We start from the raw sequence: 23,448 nt of genomic DNA, 5'->3' as shown, positions 1-23,448 counted from the left end.
AGGCAGGCCATGAAATGGTGGTCAGAGACATCCCACATCTCCTAAGGTCTCTCGTTCCTGAATCAAATCCCAGAACATGTCATGATCAAAGACACATGGGTGCTCATCTTCAAGACCTGACAGTGAGAACGCTCCACATCAATTTTCTAGAATTAAAAGCCATCTTCCTAGCGCTCAAATCCTTTCTAACCAAAATCAGGGATTCATCGGTTTCTGATCCGAACCAACAATACCACAAGCATGCACTACCCCAACCCCTAATTTAGCCCTAATATCCGTTGTCCGTCATGAAAGGCTTAACGAGTAGCATTTGTCCATAATTTTAGCCTTTCAGCTAAAGTACAAAATGTAATTAGGACAGATCAGTTTCCCCAGCTGGATTAAAAGGCTCTGAGGAAGGGGCAGACAGATAAGAAACAGGCCTTCTTGCCAGGGTATCTACTTCCCTAAAGAAATGCAAATGTGCACAACTGGTAAATCTGCAAATGCAAAGAGGCTTGGAATTGGTTGTAATTGCATTTCCTAAATTGCCCAATTCGCATTCAGGAAATGCTTGATACATGTGCTTTGGAAATTGCAAATAGGAATTCACTATTTGCGATTCTCTAAATGGGGTCGCAATTTTAAGGAATCACTATTTTAATGATTCCTTAAAATTGCACATCGAAGGCCTTTCATACATCTTGAAAGGCATTTTTGTGTTTGCAAATGGCCGAATTTTGCAATTCCCACCATTTGCGAATGCAAAATTGCTTGGTACATCTGGCACTAAGTTCCCACCGAAGACAGAGCCTGACATTTGACCTTGTTCTTTGAATGCACAGCAAATGTGATGAGATAAGAACAAGATTTACAGGCTTGCTTACAGAAAGGGAGCACTCGGAAGGATACTGTAGATAGTGTTTGGTCAAGGGAAGGGACAAACTCAAGCTGGATAACCTTAAACAAAGCCAGCAAATTGAAAGCAATGAAATGTGAGTTGCAAACCACAAAGCCAATTTCAAGCAACAGGCAGGTTGCATTACCAAGGAAGCTCTATGAATGTACTTAAAGTGACAGCCGTGGGATACTTCGTGGGGAAAGTCCAGTATTTTAGTCCAGTCCGTATCTTGCAGAGGTTTGGCCACATCAATCACGCAGGTAGTATGACGAGAAGACTTGGAGTGGTGTCCATGTTGCATGAAAGGTCTGTACACCCATCATCAGTTTGCCACCAGTCCCAATTGTGTAGAGCTTCTGGCACACCTCATGTAGGATTAGTGCTAGGTGGCAGACATGAAATAGGGCATTTAATGATTGTTTAAGATGGTTGTAAGTAAGGAGTTGACCAGGGTGAAGATAGTAGTCTGCCACAGGGGTTTGGAAATTTAGTTGCTCGCCGTCCAGAAACAAATCCCCCAATTTTAAGACACCTGCAGCATGCCACTGATGGAGCTGCTCTGGGCACAGCCATCTTGTGCGAGTGGGACGTCTCAGCAAAGGCAGTGCAGGAGCTCAGGGTTTTTTTTTTTTTTTGTCAGTGAGTTTACAGGTTCTAGCAAGGCAAGAGAAAGCTGTGCATGATAACTCTGGATGGCGATCCATAGAATGGTCAGTAGAAAACAATGAGCAGTGCAGTAAGCCCTCCTTAAAAGTCTTTACGGATAAATCCCATCTCATGCAGGGGGGCAGCCAGAAAGCCACAGAGTCACCCATTGGACCTGTGCAGCTGAATAATAGCGTTCCTAGTCCAGAAGGCCTAATCCACCCGCAGTCACGGGTAGCTTTAGAGTGGAAAGTGCTACCCGACGGTGCCCCAGTGACCAAATCATATGTGTGGCGTGTCTGATGAAGGACGAGTCGGGGAAGATTTGCAAAATAATGCAATCATCAGGGTAGCACACCATCCTCACTAGTGCCACGTGCCCACTACAGAAAGCAGAAGAGAAGACCAAAAAGCAAATTGGGCTCAGAGGGACGGTGACTCTCTGCCGAGATTTCCCTCCTGCAAATCAGTGGGGGAATGGTAGATCTTAACCAGTAGGTATTGAAAGGTGACTGGTTCCAGGTTCAAGCTGAGGTCTAATTGTATATAAAGAAGAAACAGTGCCATATCTTAAACAGTAATTACATTTTAAATTTGTTACATTTTGTTTGTGCACTTTACACCCCAAATATTTTGAAGATTCTTTGTGTACTTGACACTTCGGGATAACTGAGATCACTAGTTTGGCTTTTAGTCACTTGCAAAAGCATTTTAGGACATGGACAAAGCGGGCAATTGCCTTGCACAACCTTGCAAGGGCTCTGGCCCCTGCTCACCCTTACAAGCATGAACAGGGGACCATTGCACCAGAAGAGTTTGCCAAGGTGGGTGGGTGCTGCTTTTTCAATCGCTTGACAGTGCCTTTTCTGTTTCTCTTCTGTCTGCAGAGACAACTCACCCCCAGGTACGCAATAGCTTCCGATAGTCTTGGTGGACCCATCTTGTCTGATTTTAGGAAATGTCCGACCTTCTTCTCTTCCTTATTTATCCAGTTGTTAGCAACAACCCTTTGAATCAGTTGCTGTGGATCTCCCATCTGATCTCAATTTCATCCTCCTCTTTTATGATCTTTGATTGTTAGTCCGGACAAGTTGTGGTTACCTCACATCCTGACATTAGGTGGGAGACTGCCGCCCACACCATCTACTCTGCCTCAATAAAAAAATTTAGGTTGAAAGTCTATGGGCGGTTGGGATGAACAAGATGTTTTTGTTAAATTTGTTTAAACTAACATAACTTTAATTACCTAAATGTTTCCCAAACTGTTTGCCAGGGTTTTTACAATGTTTAATCAAAATGCTGCTGTTATTTCTCTTCAAAAAAGATTGGGTAGATTTAGGTAGGGGTGATGGCCTTGACACAGTGCTGAAGGGCATTAATTTACTACTGAATTTACTACTGAACAAGGATATAATGCAACACATAAATGTAGCATAACAGGAGCCAATCACAAAACGACCACAGTGAATAAATAGTGCCATGTTAAAAAAGAGTGAATAAATGCACTGATAACATAGTAAAGTATGGCCTCTCTTGGTAGTGTCTGTAAAACTGACGTTTGTTCTTGAATTTATTTCTTGAATTTTGACCCTTCATGCTGAATTTTTGTGCTGAATTTTGACGCTTTGTAGTGAATTTTTTACAGTCCCTAATTACGATCGATTGTCGAGAGGTGCTCGCAAATGCTAGAGCCCAGACTACAAATAAAACATACAAACTCAAATGTAAGAGATTCTGTATCTGTTGTAAGGATTCCGACGTCCACCCTTTCACATCTTCTCCAGAACAGATACATCCCTATATACTTCATTTAACAAAATCTGGTCTGTCGCATTTAACCATCAATGTACATCTGGCAGCCATTTCTAGATTTCGCTGTACCACAAATTCTCCATCTTTAAGGTCCTCCAGAATAATAAAACAATTACTTAAAGGACTATTCAGATTGTTTCCTCCATTAAAAATTCCTCCTCCTCCTTGGAATCTCAATGTTGTACTATCGCAGATGTTGAGACACCCATTTGAGCCAATACACAAGGCAGAGTTGAAATACATTTCCTGGAAGACAGCGCTTCTCCTAGCACTTACTTCGGTAAAGCGGGTTAGTGACACCCAGGCATTTACAATCAATCAACCTTTTCTCCAGTTTAAGACTGACAGTGTCATCCTTAGGACTAATCCTAAACGTCTCCCTAAGGTCCCGTCGGAAATTCATCTAAATGAATCAGTCATATTGAAAACTTTTTTCCCAAATCATCAAACTCCAGCAGAAAAAGCATTACATACCCTAAATATCAAACAATGTCTCAAATTCTACATAGAGAAGACTAGCAGCTTTCTCAAAGCAGATCAAATGTTTGTAGGTGATGGACACCTCAAAAAGGGATTTCCTGTTACTAAACAGATGATAGCAAGGTGGATTGCTTTCGCTATACAATTTTGTCACCAACAAGCAGGGAAACCATTGACAAACAAAGTCAAGGCCCACACCACCAGCGCTGTCTCCACCTCCGCAGCTCTTATCGCAGATGTGTCTATACAACAGATACGTATAGCGGCAACGTGGTCTAGCAGATACACTTTCACTCAGCTCTACTGCCTTAATACAGCAGACAGGATGGATGCAGCAGAAGGACAAGCAGTTCTGTGGAATTTGTTTGGATAAGGTGGGCCACTTATTCTTTTTTCCACCTTCCACTATTTAATTTGCATGGCATTCGTCATTCTGATTCAAGCATTTGGATCTATAAAAGACACCCCAATACTACAAAAGAAAAAAAGTTACTTACCTGTAACTGTGGTTCTCCAGTATTGGTATATTTCATAGATTCACAATCGACCCACCCTGCTCCCCATGTAGGCTCACCTTATGTCTTGGTGTTCTCTACATCAATTGTGCTACAAAATCTGAGAGACTGGACCTCTGTGGTGAGGGTTCTAAAGGGTGCTATCGTCTGATTGGCTGGACTTTGAGTCTCAAATGAATGTCTTTTGCATTGACTTTAATGTAAAATTTTAATTTACTGCTTTCTATGTACCATGGGACTACCACTTCGATGGGGAACGATTCAAGGATGTGAATCGATGAAAGATACCAATACTGGAGAACCACTGTTATGGGGAAGTAACTTATTTTCTTCCTTGTTGCCCTCCCTACTTCATCACATTTGTATTATTGATAAGAGGCTTGAACTAGTGATGTTGGATATGTATTCATGCCAAGAAACCTCTTGCACGTCCTGTGTGTACAGAGAACCCTGTCTGGATTTAATCTGGATGCCTGGTATACGTCAAGAGATAGAGAAATTGAAATATGAATAGAGCATTCATCTGAAGCTGTGTTTCTATGAGGTAAGTATCTTTATGATAAAGGACTTGCATACATTTTTAGTCCAGAAAGTTAAAGGTTTGAGAAATGTATTGAAGCCCCTTTCACATGCACGTTATTTTTCTTTTTTGTCTTATTATTTGTGTTTTTAATTATATAATATTGCATATTTTTAGCTTCATTTGCCAAAAAAGTTTTATTTGATGTGCCAACTTAAAAAATTATAATTTTGCAAAATAGAAAAATCATATGCATTAGAAAGGGGTATGAAGTATATTTGATCACTCTTATCTGCTGCTACATCTATGATCTAATTTTACAAATTCTTTGTATTAAAAGCAAATATCAGTAAAATTAAGTCAATGCTATTTGTCTTTTGTTTGTGGAGGACAGGAGATCGAGTTTAAAAAATGTCTCAGACCTCTTTGTCATGGGAGGAGCTCTTGTTTTGGAATCTGCTGCTTTATTGCATTGGTTGGAAAGAGAAGGTTATGGTCCTCTTGGCTTGACTGGTATATCCATGGGTGGCCACGTAAGTCTTTACTTTTGAAATTATTTTTTCCATTGATTTTTTTTCATTTGTGCACACTTTAGGAACTCTAATGGCTCCACTCCACCCTATTGTCAATGGAATGTGAAAGTCTTTGTGACTGATCACTTAGTGAGCTAACTTGTGTAATTAAACTCTGATAGAACCAGGCCACTTTTGGAATGTTGACATGAACATGATTTTCTTGTAACTCTTCTGTAATCAGATCCACAGGCCAAAATTAAATGCTAGTGAGTTGAGATGTCAAACATATTATCATGAACAGGTTTATTTTGGGATATTCTCCGTACATTTTAGAGACCACAGAGCCCAGTTACATTAGTTTATGTTTGTCTAATACATAAGTCCACTCCTCACTGCAGAATTGCCACCATCTTAAATGTCTGTATAAAAATTAACTTCCATCACTCTGCATTCCCACAAGCTTTATGCGAATCGATAGATGGTGAATGGGTCCTAGCCACATAGTAAAATATTGTGGGAAATAGTGTATGACTACTTTGTGAAGTTAATTGTCAAAGCAGTCAAGATTTTAAGACCAACTTCTTTGTTCCAGTCTCCTTCTGGAATGGAAACTATACACTATGTAAGTATAAAAAGAAACAAGAAGTTGAAGGGTAGAAGGCAGCCTGGTATGCCACAAGCAGTCAGTCTGTGTATCCCTTGATTGCGTTCTAAGGCATCCAAATATGAGTTATGCAGGAATCTTAATGCTAGGGATGATTATGGTCATCCTACTTGGTGATCATACCATCTCACCTCAATGTTTTCTTCTCCTCTTCTTTGTCCTGTTATTTTGTATTCTGGGTCACCATTCGTCAAGGGGAGGATTTGTGTTTAATATTTAACAGTTGATTAATCCCCTAACATGTTAATAAGCAAGAATCCTCGTTTTATGGGCTACACAGTTTTATTTTGGCTTGTGTTATTGTTTGACCAGATCATTCCATGTAGTTGCTGAAACAGTTTCTCTGTTATAGAGGCTCCTATATTTGCATGAGGCTATAAGACAAACATTCCATAAGCATGGTGGATTCACAAGTAATGCTCAGTTGGACAAGAAGTGCCTGCAGAATAAAAACAGTTTATATTATTTCCTGAAATCAGGCAAGAAATGGTCAGTCTTAGCACGAGATGGAGGTTGTGCTAGAGAGTGGTGGTCAACGAGAAAAAGGTTGTCTTCCCCTTTCTTGCTTTGGGAGTCATTACTGGTGCAAGGTGAGATTTCCTGCCCTTTAATCTGGCTTGTTGGTCTATTCAGCCTTTTAAATTATGCAGAAAAAAATCTATTTAATGCATGCAGGCGGGGGAGCCAGTGAAGCCCCTTAAAATGTGGTTGATGTGTTCATATTGTCTTTGTCTAGCATCAGGCAAGTGTCTTTAGTGGGTTGAGGGGATGGAATCTGAGAAAACCATGTAAATGTACGAGAAAGTGAGAGCCTGTACTGTAGAGTGGAATGAATGAGCTGAGTGAAAGGGTTAATAAAGATGCTGGTACCAAGCTGTCTTAGAACAAATTATAACATGCTGTTAAATGGTTGATCATAGATTCATGCACATACCCAAAGAATAACCATTGATGCTGAGGGAGGAGGAGATCCAGTCATGCTGCATGGAGATGAACACTTACCCATGTTGAGTGGCATGAGAATCCATTTTTGTTTGTTTTAAGTGTACTGTGTAATCCAAATACAGCATTGGACTCAGGATGTCAGTTGCAGACAAACCTTTTGTGCTGTTGGCCTTTTTGTTTCTACATTGGGACTTCTAAATGCTAGTTGAACAAACTGGATGTTTTGGGAGTTAGAGTTGAGTTTGTGGGAGCTCCATTACTGAGGGAGGAGGCAGGAGACCTGGATGAGTCCATCAACAGTTATCTGCGGGCTGTAGAAGATGTGTAGATTTGTGTTTTTCTTTAGAGAAACCCAACTAAAACACATTTTCTGCCTTCCCTTCTCTAATTTTTAGAACATAGTTTTATTAAATATCTGGGTTCCGTGCTTGCCTGCCATTTCAGGTAATGATATGGTTGTAAGCAATTTATTTTATTTTTGTATAACATATATTAGACCTGACAGCCTTAGGCTGGTCATCCCCCAACTTTTTGCCTGCCTCCCTCCATTTTTGTGATCCGGTTTTTGCTGGTTTTAGGACTCTGCACATTTTACCACTGATGACCAGTGCTAAAGTGCAAATGCTCTCTCTGCTAAACATGGTAACATTGGTCCCAACCCAATTGGAATATTCAGTTTACCTGTAAGTCCCTAGTAAAGTGCACTGCATGTGCCCAGGGCCTGTAAATTAAATCTACTAGTGGGCTTGCAGCACAAATTGGGCCACCCACATAAGTAACACCTTAACCATGTCTAAGGTGTGTCATTGCAAGGCCTGTGTGCACAACTTCACTGCTACTTCGACTTGGCGTTTAAAACTACTTGCCATGCCTTAAACTTCCCTTTCTCTACATTTAATTCACCCCTAAGACAGGCCCTAGGTAACCCATAGGGCCGGATGCTATGTAAATAAAAGGTAGGACATGTACTTATGTGTTTTACATGTCCTGGTAGTGAAAAACTCAAAAATTCGTTTTCCTCTACAATCTGATGCCTGCTCCTCTCATAGATTAGCATTGGAACTGAACTCATATACTTTTAAGTGGTAGATTCTGATGTGGAAGGAGCAGCTCTGTCATGTGTAGTATTGCTAGAATGGTAATAGAAAATCCTGCTTACTGGTTAAGTTGGATTTAATAATACTATTTTAGAAATGCCCCTTTTAGAAAGTGAGCATTTCTCTCCACTTACTGCCATCTGTGCCTTACAGCCTGTCTCCAGTCCACGTCTGGTCTGTGCTGGTTGACATCTCTCCTTGTGCATTACACCCAGACAGCCATAAACACAGGACACTCAGTCACATCTGCTTTCATCTGCATATTGAATGGGTCTCCCTGGGCAGGAAGGGTGGAGGGACTCTCTCTTACACTTCAAAGGCCATTCATTGGCCAGCCCTCACACATAGGACTGATAACCTCCCACAGGGATTCTGTCAGACAGGACTGGGCTGAAAGGGAAACTTGTGCACTTCAAACCCACTATATAAAGTTTCACCCACTTCAAAGCACTTTTGGAAATATATGCTGGGTCTCTGGCCCGGTTGACGGGCATACACATGATAATATACCTCAACAACCTTCTCCTCATGGATCAGTGTCCAAAGTCCCTGAGAGATCACCTCCAGTTCATGGTCTACCTCTTCTAGTCCTTGGGGTTCATCGTAAGCTGTAAAAATCAGTGCTACCCCCAGCTCACTCCTTGACGTTTCTGGGCTTCGTAGTGGACCCGCTCCGAGCGACCCTGTGTCTTCCCTCTCAGAAGGTAGCCAAGATAAGGCACAAGCTACGGCGCATGTTGGCTGTGTGGTTTCGGGCTGTTCAACGCCTGAAGATTTTCCACGTACGGAAAAGCCTCACGTACTTTCAGAAGGTTCCCCTGTCTGATGAGTCGCAAGCAGCAATTCGCTGGCGGTTGGCTCGTATGGAGGCATGAAACAGATGCCTGGAATGGCTGGGCCATCTTCAGTTCCCAACCAGACCTGGCAATAAAGTCCGATATCAATGGCACAGGCTGAGGGGCAAGGTGTATGGAATCTGTCACTGGTGGAAAATGGTCCAATCAAGAACAAGTTTTTCACATCAACTGCTCGGAGATACTGGCGAACTTCTTCACACTGAAATGCTGGACCAAGGAGAAGGCTCAATACAGCATCCTCCTCAAAATGGACAACGTTGCGGCAATCCACTAAATCAGTTATTTGGGGGGATACCAATTCCAAATCCCTGTCATATCTGGCCCAGAGTTTCTGGAATTACTGCAACAAACGTCACATATTAATCACGGCGGAACACCTTCTGGGTTCGGACAGTCTGGTGGAGGACTGGCAGTTATGATACCTCCAGGATCTCAGCCTTTGGAAATTGCATTACTTGGTGTTCTTAGCTTTTCAAGCCATATGGAGTCTGTTTACTGTAGATCTGTTTGCATGTTTGGATCCAGAGTGGATCACCAAATGGCCTGGTTCTTCAGCTAGTGCCAGATCCCATGGCCGCAGCGATGGACCTCTTCTTACAGGTCTGTACAGTGAAGACAGGATATGCCTCCCTCCCGTTCTCTGTGATATTGAGACTTACGGTGCAGGTCCAGAGACAACGCGCAGACGTAGTGGTAGTGACTGCCTCTTGGAGATCTCCTCCGGTATCCTTCCGGCAGTCCTCATTACCTACTTCTGGAGGGTTCTCTGCAGCTTATGGCATGGAGGATTACCGGGTACGATGGAAAGTCCCAAGTCTTTGTACCAGGCTGCAGACCTACTCTGATACAGGCATGGGGGTATTTCTTCGCTTCACTAGCCTCACAGGGACTGGCATACAGATCAATTAACACCTTTCACTTGACTCTCTCTGTGGGGCATGCCCCAATGCAGGGCCACTCGGTGGGAGAACATTCACTAGTTTGGCATCCTGAACTGCGGTATTCAGTTGTTTGGGATGCCAGTGTGGTGCTTAATCTGTTTCTTTCAAGGCTCCAGAACAGCTTCCTGTCCCGGAAGGAACTCTCAGGCAAATTAGCAGCCTTATGCTTGGTTTCTTGCAGACGTGTATCGGACTTGAGGGCCCTTAACATCACCGGCAGGATTTGTACCCCTGATGGGGTTGCCTTCCATATTTCCAGATGAGCAAAGACCAAGAACCTGATGTAGGTATTGGCGGACAGGTTACTCTGTCACAACAGTGACAGATATCTTGTCCCCCAAAATCTAAATCCTATTGGACATAATGGGATTTAGATTTCGGCAGACAGGGTATCCACCACCGTTGTGACGGAGTAACCTGTCCACCAATGTCTAAATCAGGCCCTAACTCATGAATGGTCTTGTACCCGTATTTTGCAGATTCTCCCAAACTGTGTGTGGTTCCCTGTATGAAGTCTTACAAGGTCATGACAGAAGAACTTCGTCCTGCAGGGGAACATCAACTTCTTATAGCCCTTTGAAAGCCCCATAAGGGGGTTTCATCCCCTATGATTGCATGACAGGTCCGATGGGCTATGCAGAAAGCTAGCATCTATACAAAGGTATTAGGGCACATTCGACTAGAGGAGCAATAGCATCCAAAGCGTTTGCCTTGGTAACACTCTTAGAAGATATCCTAAATGTAGCTGACTGTTGGTCAGACTCAATTTTCAAACAATTTTATTTTAAGCCACTCCCCATTGTGGCTGTCTTGATGGTGGAGAAGCTCTGAACATGCATTATCGTTCCCTCCATTCCTGACATAGAATTTAAAATGTCATATTTTACATAATGAAAAGTTTTAATTCTATTTAGGACAGGGAGGCAAGGATTGTCCCACCTATAGGTCAGGGACCTGTTTCTCCCATCGTGCATGAAGGCTTCTGTCCATTGAGTTAGGAGGCAGAACAGTTTTGAAGTACATAATCTGTGTTGATAAGTTACTACGAATTAGAAACAGATGTAATAGCAATTTGAATGTTTTAAATGATGCCAGTAGGTATTCCTTGGGGGGCTCTCTGTCTTTCAAAGTTGAGGACTTTGACTCAATGATCTCTTTAGTTCCACAGGAGCTGAATTGGCAAAACAGGATTAGACTTGACAGATTTCATCTGATGTCGCATGTCGGAGGAGGAAGGAAAGTCAACACAGGGCTATGAAGGGGTCCTCCCTTAGTTGTTGACTGCACTAGTAGTTACTAGTTCTCAATAGTTTATGGGATTTTAAGTTATCGTTTTTCAATAAGTGTTAAACATGGCTGCTGTGAAGAAAAAGTAAAGTAAAGCATAATCTGCGCCTATGTGTCCTTAATAGAATTGAAACTTTCTATTACTTAAGATAGGAAATTTTACATTCAGTACGAAATATATTAATGAATATTGATGTTAGGACTGTAGGACTTGCATTGACAATATTTCTTACACAGACTGATTTATTTTAGTGTTCAGGACAGATGGAGATAATGCATATTTTTGTTATTTAATGATTTTGTAAGATGCATTTATAAATTTCAATACCTTGTGAATGGTTTAGGGTGGATTACTGGTGTATGTGTGAATGCCAAGTAAATAGTGATTTTTCGTGCATTTTATTACACTTCTGGCATGAATATTGTCATAGTTGTAATGCGTTTAGAGACACCCTTTTGTTTATTGGTGACTCTGATAAGTGACATCTAAATATTTGTGTGTGTAGTTCCCCTTGTTTTGTTAACAGTTGTCTTCCAAACCTGCTGATTTTATTCTGTATAGGCAGGTGTGGGAGAGAAGCCCAACATCTCTAGTGTGAAGGCTATTACTCTAGACAGCAAGTAAGTCAATTTGTGTAACATAAGGCCTCTCTTCCCTCGCATGTCTATATGGTCTCTGACTTGGAGCAGGGTTAAGGATTTGCTTACCCAGTGGTAGGTTTGCTGTAAGAATTCAGGAGTATGAGTCAGTAGGAAAGCAGGCATATCAAACACTACTCTTCACCTCTGATATGTGAATGTTGGATCCATTCTTTCAAAGCAAAATATTCAAATGGTTTAAGAGCTTGAGTCTTTCCAAGTCCAGTTGCCTAATCGTTTGATGGAGCAGTGAGAGCACAAGTTGGCAGATGGGTTCCATGTACTAGGGCAGTTCACTGTAGCATTTTATCATGCAGATGTCTCCATGTCTTAGTTTATCATCCAAAATTAGGCAGGACTAATCTCCTACCAGATGATGAACAAAACAGGAACTAGATCTTGGCCTTCCATTTGATGTTAAAGTATTCTTCTAGGAATACAGAAGATGTTAACATCAATGTATTATGACTCCAGCCCCTTCAAAGATAATCGTCTCAATCAATTTTTTCTTCAAACACTGTTTAGTGACAGATCACGTTACTATAGTGGATAAAGAAAAGTGCATCAGATCTACTTTGATTTTTTTTTCTTCTTTTTAAAAAAAAATGTCAGATCTTTGTTGCACTCTAGGTTGAAGGGCACACAATTGGCTCGCCTCAGGCTGTGACCTGTGGTGATTAATCAGGGTACCTGCTGCTCCACTTGGTTAGGGAGGGAAGGTTCGAGGCACATGTCATATTTGCCTGATCAGCCATATCCCTTGGGTTCTGCAGTTGTCATGTGGTCTGGGGTTTGAGACAACATCAGCCTACTTGATAGTCTAATGCAACTGGAAGCAGGAAAGCCCTGAGCTTACAAGGCTTAGAGATGGTCCCCCTTGCAGATGTGAATGAATGTTTTGCAATGTATTCATTGTAGATTTGCATGTTTGTGTATCTCCAGTCATCTAGAAGTTGGGGTGGAGAATATATATTTTTATTTCAAAAGGTTGCATTTTCTGATGGTGATACTTGCTTAAGGAAAGGCTGACACTGGTGGTTTATTCAGGTTTGTGTCTTCCTTCAGATAGTTTGTGCAGTAGGTTTTCATCTATTTCCACATCCCTAGCTTACATCCGAACCAGATCTTTCTGAAGTTTGTGTCTGTTTCTCTGCTGAACCTTAAACCTCGATCATCTGCAAATGAGATGTATATTATCTGTTGGCTTGTTTTCTTGATTCGTCTGTAGTCCCTTTTTTGCAGAAGTGTTCTTCAGTCCCAAGGTACTTTTGTAAACTTGGTAGTCTCCCTGAGCTCTGCTCAGTTTATTCTTCTGACAGGATTATTATTATACAAGGTGAGAGACTTTAAGATCTGTCGCAATTTCAGTCACAAAGGGCTAGATGTACCAAGCGTTCTTGCATTCGCAAACGGTGCGAATGGCCGTTTGCGAATGCAAAAATGCCTTTCAGTATGTATGAAAGGCATTCACTGTGCAATTTTAAGGAATCGCTAAAATAGCGATTCCTTACAATTGTGAGCCCGTTTAGAGAATCGCAAATTGCGATTCTCTAAATAAGAAATCGCAAATAAGGAATCCTTATTTGCGTTTTCTAAACCACATGTATCAAGATTTTCCTTAATGCGAATTGGGCATTAAGGAATCGCTATTACCACCAAGTTGAACTTGGTGGTAAACATGCGCAAATTTTAAAAATGCATGAAAAATGAATTTTTAAAATTGGCATGTAACGCACACATGCCCCTTTGGCATGTGTGCGCCTTACATGTCCTTAAAAACATTCTTGGGGTGCAGCAGAGGGGGCCTTAGGCCCCCAGCACCCTGGGTTTTGCATTTCCCAAATTTGCGAATTCCAGTTAGGAATTTGCAATTTGGGAAATGCAAAAAAAATTGCAAATATGGGCCTAAAGGCCCATAGGTGCGAATGGTGCCGGTATCGCAATTTGCAATTCAGTAATAGCATTTGCGATTTTTAAGAAATCACTGTTACCGAATCGTAAATATGATACATACCATTTTGCGATTCAGAAATAGCGATTTCTTAAAAATCGCTATTAGAGAATCGCAAAATGGTTTGTTGATACATCTAGCCCAAAACCCTCAAAGACTGTGAGGGTAGACTTGTTGTGGCTACAAAGGCAGAAAGCCATGAAAAATCCGTCTTCAGATGAGAGCGCAGCCTCATCTCAATTCTCACTCCTTAAAAAGACCTGGAGAGAAGGGAAAACTGCCTACACAGCCTCCAAGAAAGGTGGCTAAAAAGACAAAATATACCTCTGTGGGGAAGCATAAGCGCCAAGAGAGTGCTACCTCGGGATCAGAGACCCACTTAAGACTCTAAAAACGAGTCGCTCAGAGCCTACTACACCTGTGGGGGAAAAAGACACCCCCAAGAAGTGCCTCTCTGTCCTAGTCGCCGGAAAAGGACCCAGTAAAACTCTCCTCAGATGCTGCCAAAAAAGGTCCGTCGACCCCGTCCACGGTCATTGCAACTACAGTAACGTCGACGTTTACTACAGGGGTGTCCCCGAAGATAGTTACGTCGTCGCCGCTTTCATCAACTACGATCATCACCGCCAGGATCTATAAAAAGGCATCGTCGATGAAGAGGTCGTCGGAGACGGAAGCCTCGTTGGTCCATCCGTCGACGATAGCACTCCCGTCTACGAAACACCTGACGACGAGGATGAAGAAGGCACCGTCGACGAGCACAACAGCGAAGACATCACCGTCGACGAGAGAACCGTTGAAGAGGAAACTGTTGACGGGGGAAGAACTGTCGACGAGTATATTGGAGATTTCGTCGGCGCAACTGTCGACGACGGCACCATCTTCTGGAGATTTGATGGTACAACAGGACTCAACAAGATTCCTCCCTCTTTCTTTTATCACCAGGGGAGATAAAACATCGCTGATTCTTCCGAGGCATACCTCCCCAAGCGAGGTGTTGCCATACCCTCTTCAGCATCTCCTAGATGAGGATGATGACATTTATTCTCAGGAGGAGGGAATGTTTGGTGCAGCCAGTAGTCCATCGTAACTGCATGTCAAATGGCAGGACTTGGATGAGGAGGATAAGGGGCAGGAACAGCTCACCTATTAGTCAGCGGCACTCCAGCAGGATCCATCATACCCCACAGTGGAGACGGAAGCTACCTTTCCCATGCCTAGATCGTTAGTGTCAGACCTCCAGGGTATGTTGAAAGATTATTATCGAAGGTTTCCACCATCAATGCCTGCGACTCCATCTAGGCCTTACAGCCAGCAGATGCCTCTGCAAACCCCTGTGACCAGTCACCCGGGAACGCCACACAGAAGCATCCAGTTTGTTCGCCAACCACAGGATGATCATATCTCTACAGATGACGAGAGGGAAGAAGGTGAGATAATGGAGGCAGCTCCTAGCGAGTGGGATCCCTACACCGTCATCACCGCCAGCAGGGCCAGTTGATTCACCCACTGAGGACATAGGGGACTTCCATAATTTGATGGAAAGAGCGGCAAAAAGATTTGACTTACCCATTATCTCTCAGGAAACTGATTGTTTCTTATCTGACTTTAAAGAGCCTTCAAAGAAGTCGGTGAGGGCTATTCCGATAGTGGATTTTCTATGACAGGAGGGGTTGAAGGAGATGAAAAACCCAGCAACAGTGCCTTCCCAGATACTGAGGCTGGAAAAGAAGTATAAAGCCCCTGGTAACACTCAGGCCTGCTTAGTGTCCCAACCGAAACCGGATTTGGTAATATCTCAGGCGGCGCAGCATCGCTCAAAGAACCCTTCGGCACCTATTACATCGCCTCCTGACAGGGATGGACAGCATTTAGACAATATTGGGAAGAAATTTTCTTTAGTGGCAGTGATCACAGTGAAAGCGGCTAACTCGTTGGCCATCTTGGGCAGGTATGATCGCCAGATGTGGGCAGACATGTCTGTTTATTTCGGCCTCTTGCCTGAGGATGCCAAGTTGGAGGCAAAGAAGGTGTTGTAGGAGGGTGAGCGGATTGCAGCTGAGATCATTGATTGCGCAATCAACATTTCATTGACAGGTTTCAGGCAGCTGGCAGGTGCAGCGGTCTTGCGTAGACAAGGGTGGCTGAAGTCTACTTCCTTCTGCCTGGAGGTTCAGACAGCAATACAGTCAGCAATAGCAGCATTATCGGTTACCACCTAGGCATCCTCAAGAGCTCAGGTGGTACACCACACAACCGCCTGCCTCCAGTTGTTCGAAGATCTCGGACTTCCCATCAATTACCAAAAGTCACACATTCGCCCCACACAGAAATTGAATTTCTTGGGAGCGGTACTGGACACTGTCCAAAGCAAGGCATACCTGTCTCAGGAAAAGAAAACAAAAGCTATCCAGCTTGGCCCACAAGCTCTCGACAAAAATGTTTGTTTCAGCTCGAACTTACAAGTCATTATTGGGAATGATCTCAAATTGCAGACTGCGTATGCGACCCCTACAGGAGCAATTGGATGCTCAGTGGCTTTAGGTACAGGGCTCCTTCGAAGACAAAACTCGCATCACATCGGCAGTGCGGACCACCATGTCTTGATGGGTGACACCGGACAACTTGTCCAGCGGTCTCATGTTTCTTCATCAGGTGCCCCGCTACATAGTAACAATGGATGCGTCCATCGAGGGTTGGGGTGCCCACCTTCAAGATCTGCAAATAAGTGGGGCCTGGACTCGAAAGGACAAACAACTCCACATAACCCAGCTGGAGCTTAAGGCGATATATTTGCTCTAAAGGCCTTTTTATCAAGGCTTCAAAACTCAGATGTTTTAATCAGGATGGACAATACTACAAACATGTTTTATCTAAACAAGCAGAGTGGCACAAGGTCTCTACAGCTCTCGCAACAAGCTCAGAACAGCTAGAAATGGGCCATAACAAACAACATTTCTCTGAGGGCAGCGCAAGTGCCAGGAACATTCTAGCGGACACATTGAGCAGGACAATTATCCCTTACCACGAGTGGAAGCTAGACCAGGAGGTTCTCGACCAACTCTTCTGGTTATTGGGCAGACCAAATCTCGATCTGTTTGCCACATAAAAGAACAAGAAATGCCCTTATTATGCAAGCTGGCTTCCCCAAAAAGGGTTGTGGGGAAATGCGTTTTTGATGAGATGGTCAGAGGTCTATGCTTACGCCTTTCCTCCGATCCCACTAATTCCGAGGGTCATCAGCAAGATGAAGACAGAAGGTTGTTGCCTTCTACTAATAGCACCCAGGTGGCCCAGGCAGGTGTGGTTCACGGAACTCCTCATGTTCTTGGAACAGCCACATGTGCTACTCAGATGGACACCAACCCTGTTGACAATGCACCAGAGCCAGGTTAGGCATCTGGATCCGTCATCTCTACACTTGTCGGCCTGGCTCGTGAATTCAATAAATACACCACTCTAGACATTTCATCGGAATGTAGGGCAATCCTAGCCAAGGCCAGGGCGGACACCACCAATAAGACCTACATGCTGAAATGGAAGCGTTTTTGTGTGTGGTGTACTGCGGAAGTAATCCATCCTATCTCTTCACTTCCGGAACAAGTACTTCCGTATTTGCTGCACTTGGCAAAGTCTGGTCTCTCGTATTCCTCTATCAGAGTGCATGTGGCAGCAGTTTCAAGTTACCGCTGATCTCAAAATACTACCTCGTTATATTCTACCAGTATTGTGAAACAATTTCTTAGGAATCTGTTTCAAGCTTTTCCACCAGTGCGTAAACCTCCACCATTATGGTCCCTAAACGTGGTGCTGAGGCAACTCATGAAACCCCTCTTTTGCGCCAATCCACAAGGCGGAACCTTAAATTCATCCCATGGAAAACGACGTTGTTGCTGGCGCTTACTTCAGCCAAAAGAGTAAGTGACAAACAGGCCTTCACTATCAAAGAGCCCTTTGTGCAATTCACCGCTACTGGCGTAATTCTTAGGACGAATCCTAAATATATGCCAAAGGTACCCTCAGGTTTCCATTTGAATGAACTAGTCATTTTGAAAACCTTTTTTCCTAACCCACAGACGGTAGCAGAGAAAACGTTGCACTCTTTGGATATTAAGAGTTGTTTTAAATTCTACCTTTAAAGGACACAGAACATCCACAAGTCAGACCAATTGTTTGTGGCCTTTGGGGATGCGAGGAAAGGCTATTGCAAGGTGGATTGGTCTAGCAATCCAATTATGTCATGCTCAAGCCGGTAAACCGCTCCACAGCAAGGTTACAGCCCACTCTTTCAAGGGCGGTAGCCACGTCGGCTGCGCTCTTTGTGGGAGTGCCCTTATAGCACATCTGTAGAGCAGCCACATTGTCCAACCAACATACTTTCACAAGACACTTGTGTCTCGAAGAGATGTATAACATGGACTCAGCGGTGGGGCAAGCAGTCCTGAGGCATCTATTCCGTTAAGTTGAGCCTCTCTGGTCATCCCACCTTCCAAGAAAAGGGTATGTGAACTACGTTTCCTTAATCTGGTAAATGTTAATTTTTTCTACTTATAATGATTATTGTAGTTATTATTGTGTAATTAGATTAATTGTTATTGTGATGTTTACGATTATGATTATTGTGCTTATTGTTATCTTCCTATGAAGTTTGGCATATTTCTATGGAATAATGGCTTGGAGAAGTTTTACTCCTATTATTGCTGTTATTAGTATGGTTATTAAAATACAACTAGTACCTAGTTAGGCAATACTACTGCTCGTGACTCTAATTCAAGTGAATCTAAGAAAGATCCAATACTGGAGAAGAAAATTAGGGCCAGATGTAGCAAAGGTTTTTCCCCACTCTGTGTCTGTGGGAAAAAGTGTTTGTACATATGGCCCTTAGTTACTTACCTGTAATTGTGGTTCTTCAGTATTGGTATCTCACATAGATTCACATGTGACCCACCCTCCTCCCCTCAGAGGCTCCCCTTATAGAAGAACATTTTGCTTCACACTTGTACGAGAAAATCTGAGGGACGCCTGATTGGCTGTAGCTCAAGTTTGGTTCTTTTTTTTTTTTTACAAAACAACATGGATAGGCTATAGAAGTGCCTACTTGGGCCATTAAGTCCTAGTGTATCACACTTACTGCTATATGTATTTGAAGTTACCATGGGACTCCCACCTCGACGACGGGGGATGATTCAAGTATGTGAATCTATGAAAGATACCAATACTGGAGAACCATAGTTACAGGTAAGTAACTAATTTTCTTTCTGGTAGTTATAAAGAGTCTGTGAATATTTTATCTCCATAAAGTCTGGTGCATTTAACAAGTCTGGTGGACTTTTTGCTTAGCTTGTATACCATGAAATCTATGCACAGCAGATCATCTTTGGATAAATACAACATAGGGATAAAAACATAAAGGAGATCTTAATATGTTAATCTCTTGTCTTATAGATGGCATCATTGGCTGTAACAAACTGGCCCAAACCCATACCATTGGTGCCTTGCCTTTCCTGGTCTACAGCTTCAGGTGTATTTACTCAGGTAAATATTATTTAAAGTATATCTTCTTTCATTAAGCCTGTGCACAGACATTGCAAGCAAATGTGACTGAGTATCTTTTACTTGAAAAGTAAAAAGCGTTTGTTTAGTTTCAGTTGCTGAGAAAGTTAGGTCTCGGCTTTAAATGTGTAACTACTGTAAGAAAAGATAGTTGTTTTCTGATTGTGCAAAAAACCATGTTATTCTGTCTTTAACTCATTTAAAGAATTTAACTAATTAAACATATGTATTTAGGCTACTATGGCAGTGTTACTTTGTTCTTGCAATTAATTAACAAAGTTTGAACCTTATTTATATTTTGCTGGATGGGTACTCCATCATAAATGTGAAAGATAGTGCATCTTCCTTATTACAAGTACATTATAACCTAATGCACTTGTAAATCGGAGGAATGGGATATCCATGATGTTTGTGATGGAGTACCCCTTTGCCAAGCTCTAAATTAGGCTCCAAGGGCCAGATGTACCATTATTTTGAGTAGCGATTACCTAATTGCGATTTGCTGCGAATCACAATTAGTTAATCGCTGTTCGAATACATGAAACTCCAGAAGTTCTCATGGCTTGCCAATGGACCTACCTCATTAATATTCATGAGGTAGATTGCAATTTGTGACCCATTAGAAAACGCTAAAATCATAAGATCACAGGGATGGTGGCCTGCTGGGTTCAGCAGATCACCATATCTGTGATTGATGTTTTTTAACCGCTTGAGTGCGGGCGTCGGCCACTGGCCGACGCCCACACACCCTCCCTGGTGCGGGTCACGACCAGTGGCCGACACCAGGGTGGGCATTAATAAATCCTTGGGTGCGTCGCGCCCGAGGATTTATTTTTTTTTTTTTTACTACCCCCGGGAGACACGGAAGCTACCGTGTCTCCCCCCGCCCCCCACCCGCCCCTTTGTGACGCGCGCGCTGACGTTGCAAAGGTGTTTTCCCCATGAAAGCAGGAAGCAGCCTTGCGGCCGCTTCCTGCTTTCATGGGGAAAACGGCCTTTTACACGTTCGGGAAGGCCTTGTAAGAAAGGGGAGAGTCTCCCCTTTCTTACGAGGCCTTCCTGAAAGTGTTTCCTGGCCCCCGATCGCAGCTGTGCTGCGATCGGGGGCCAGGAAACACTTTCAGGAAGGCCTCGTAAGAAAGGGGAGACACTCCCCTTTCTTACGAGGCCTTCCTGAAAGTGTTTCCTGGCCCCCGGTCGCAGCTGTGCTGCGATCGGGGGCCAGGAAACACTTTCAGGTTTCCTGGCTCCCCCGATCGCAGCACAGCTGCGATCGGGGGGGGGCCAGGAAACATTTTGAAAAGGCCTCGTAAGAAAGGGGAGACTCTCCCCTTTCTTACGAGGCCTTCTGAAACGGTTTCCTGGCCCCCGATCGCAGCACAGCTGCGATCGGGGGCCAGGAAACCCCACTAGACACCAGGGATTTCACTTTTGGGGGGCGGCCCCCCCGGAAAACGGGCCGCCCCCCCCCGGCATAATTTTTTTTATTAAAAAAAAGGTAGGTGCCCCCTGGGGGGGGGGGGGGTGCGATCGCGCCCCCCCCCCCCCCCCCCCCCCCCCCCCCCAGGGGATTTTTTTTTTTCTTCAAAAAAATAAAATAAAAATAAAAAAATGAAATGACAGGGGGTCGCCCGTGGGCATTTTTTTTTTTTAGATGTTGTAGGGTTTCCCTGGGGGCCATTTTGGCCCCCAAGGAAACCATACAGCAACTAAAAAAAATATATATGTATATCTATATATATATATATATATATCTATGTAGATAGATATATCTAGGTACATGGATATATCTATAGATATATCTATGTAGAGATATATATATATATATATATATATATATATATATATATATATATATATATATATATATATATATATAGGTAGATCTGTATCAAAGAGATTTATAAAGCGCGCTACTCACCTGTGAGGGTCTCAAGGCGCTGCGGGGGGGGGGACGGACAGGGGGAGGGAAAGGGGCTAGGAGGTTCACTGTTCAAAAAGCCAGGTTTTGAGGCCCTTCCTGAAAAGAAGTAGGTTTTGGGTCTTGCGAATGTGGGTTGTGAGTGCGTTCCAGGTTTTGGGTGCAATGTAGGAGAAGGATCTGCCCCCGGTGGTGGTGTGTTTGATGCGGGGGACAGAGGCGAGAGAGAGGTCAGCTGAGCGGACGTTTCGTGTGGGGGTGTGGAAGGTGACTCTCGTTGAGGTAGGCAGGGCCTGTGTTGTGGAGTGATTTGTGTGCGAGGATGAGGATCTTGAAGGTGATCCTTTTGTCAATGGGGAGCCAGTGGAGGGATTTGAGGTGTGGAGAGATGTGTTCGTGTCGGCGGAGGTCGAGGATGAGTCGTGCTGCTGAGTTCTGGATGCGTGTAGTTTGCACTTGAGTTTTAGAGTGGTGCCGGCGTAGAGGGCGTTTCCGTAATCAAGCCTGCTGCTGATGAGTGCGTGAGTGACAGTTTTTCTGGTCTCTGTGGGGATCCATTTGAATGTTTTTCAGTATACGGAGTTTGTTGAAGCATGAGGAGGTAAGAGCGTTGATTTGTTGGGTCATAGAGAGGGAGGAGTCTAGGATGATGCTGAGGTTGCGTGCGTAGTTGGCGGGGGTGGGTGCAGGGCCTAGCGTGGTGGGCCACCATGGAGGGTCCCAGGTGTTTTTGTGTGGGCCAAAGAGGATTATTTCGGTTTTGCTTGAGTTGAGTTTCAGGTGGTTGGCTGTCATATATACATCACTTTTGTCAATACTGTATGTGTGTGGTTTCCCTGGGGGGAAAAGGGTCTGACTTGTCTAGTGGCAGTTTTAGTGCCATAAAGAAGCGCAGAAGATTTATATGCCTACTGCAAAGAGCACATCTGTATTTTATGTAAATAGCTGAGTACATTAGTAAAGTCTATGGAGAGATGAAGGGCACTTTTGCTGGGTGGTAATGAGGGAATCCGAGGAGGAGGGAGTGGGAGCACCAATAATGATTGTTGGACTGGGCGCAGGAGGTGCTAAAGACTGTGACGAATGGTATGTGACAAGGTGTTTTTTGAGTGTCTTGAAAGTATGTGCTGATTGAGGGAAGAAGCGCAGGTAAGGTGGCCTCTACTGTTGCACGTATCTCACACACACCATCGATTTTGTGACTGTCTACGTAGGCTAGTGTTTTAGAGCAACAGTTTAGCCAATAGCAGAGATGGCATCTTGATGGATGACTGCTGCCTGCACTTGGGTTATAGAGGACCGCTCTGACATAGGATCAGAGACTGAGACATCAGATACTGAGACAGCATCTGAGGGATAGGACAATGGCGCAGACTCTGGGAGTGATTTTTCAGTCAGAGGAGTCCCATTCGAAAACTCCTCTTCCAGTACATTATGAGGGAGGTGATGAGGACAGTCCTGCTGTCCCTTCGCAAGCTGTTCGTGCAACTGGGTAATAGTGGGTTAGGCCAACCCAGAGAGCAGGTGAATGCGGCGGCAAGCAGAGAGAGAGTGCTCTCTTGGGAGCTCACCAATTTAGTTCAGCCCCAAATTCCACCACCCAAATCATATTGTGGAGACATCAAAATTGTCTATGGCAAAACAAACTGGTTTTGTAAGGCAGGCACCTGTGTTTTTGGTCCTGGATTCAGCGGCCATATAGAGAAACACACTAAACCCAAACATTTCTGGAAACTAGACATTCGGGGGAGTCCACAGAGGTGTGACTTGTGTGGATTCCCCAAAGTTTTCTTACCCAGAATACCCTGCAAAGCTGAAATGTTGAAAAAAAACTCTATTTTTCTCGCATTTCTGTCACACAAACTACAGGAATATGCTGGGATCCACAACATTCCTACCACCCAGTGACTCCTCACCTGTCCTGATAAAAACACTACCCCACTTGAGTGCCTACACCTAGTGCCTGTGTCAGGAATGGATCACCCCAGGGTCAACAGCTGCCTCACGTAAGGACCAACATTGACCGTTGTGTGAGCTATTCCTGTCGCAGGCACCAGGCCTAACCACACAAGTGAGGTATCATATTTATCGGGAGACTTGGGGGAACGCTGGGTGGAAGGAAATTTGTGGCTCCTCTCAGATTCCAGAACTTTCTGTCACCGAAATGTGAGGAAAACGTGGTATTTTAGCCACATTTTGAGGTTTGCAAAGGATTCTGGGTAACAG

The 23,448-nt window shown here is 43.7% G+C and overlaps 1 protein-coding gene across 1 annotated transcript in view; it reads left to right on the top strand.

Moving 5' to 3' along the window:
• Window positions 1–23,448, top strand: part of ABHD18 (abhydrolase domain containing 18) — a 245,755-nt gene that overhangs the window by 126,598 nt on the left and 95,709 nt on the right. The window contains exons 8-9 of the mRNA XM_069242299.1: window positions 5,247–5,385; window positions 19,194–19,283. Coding sequence (XP_069098400.1) covers window positions 5,247–5,385; window positions 19,194–19,283 — 229 coding nt within the window. The remainder of the gene's footprint in view (window positions 1–5,246; window positions 5,386–19,193; window positions 19,284–23,448) is intronic.

This window comes from Pleurodeles waltl, chromosome 1_2, assembly GCF_031143425.1.
Source record: "Pleurodeles waltl isolate 20211129_DDA chromosome 1_2, aPleWal1.hap1.20221129, whole genome shotgun sequence".
NCBI lineage: Eukaryota > Metazoa > Chordata > Amphibia > Caudata > Salamandridae > Pleurodeles > Pleurodeles waltl.
Note: the sequence above shows the minus strand (reverse complement) of the source record. Positions and strands in the feature narration are given on the sequence as shown.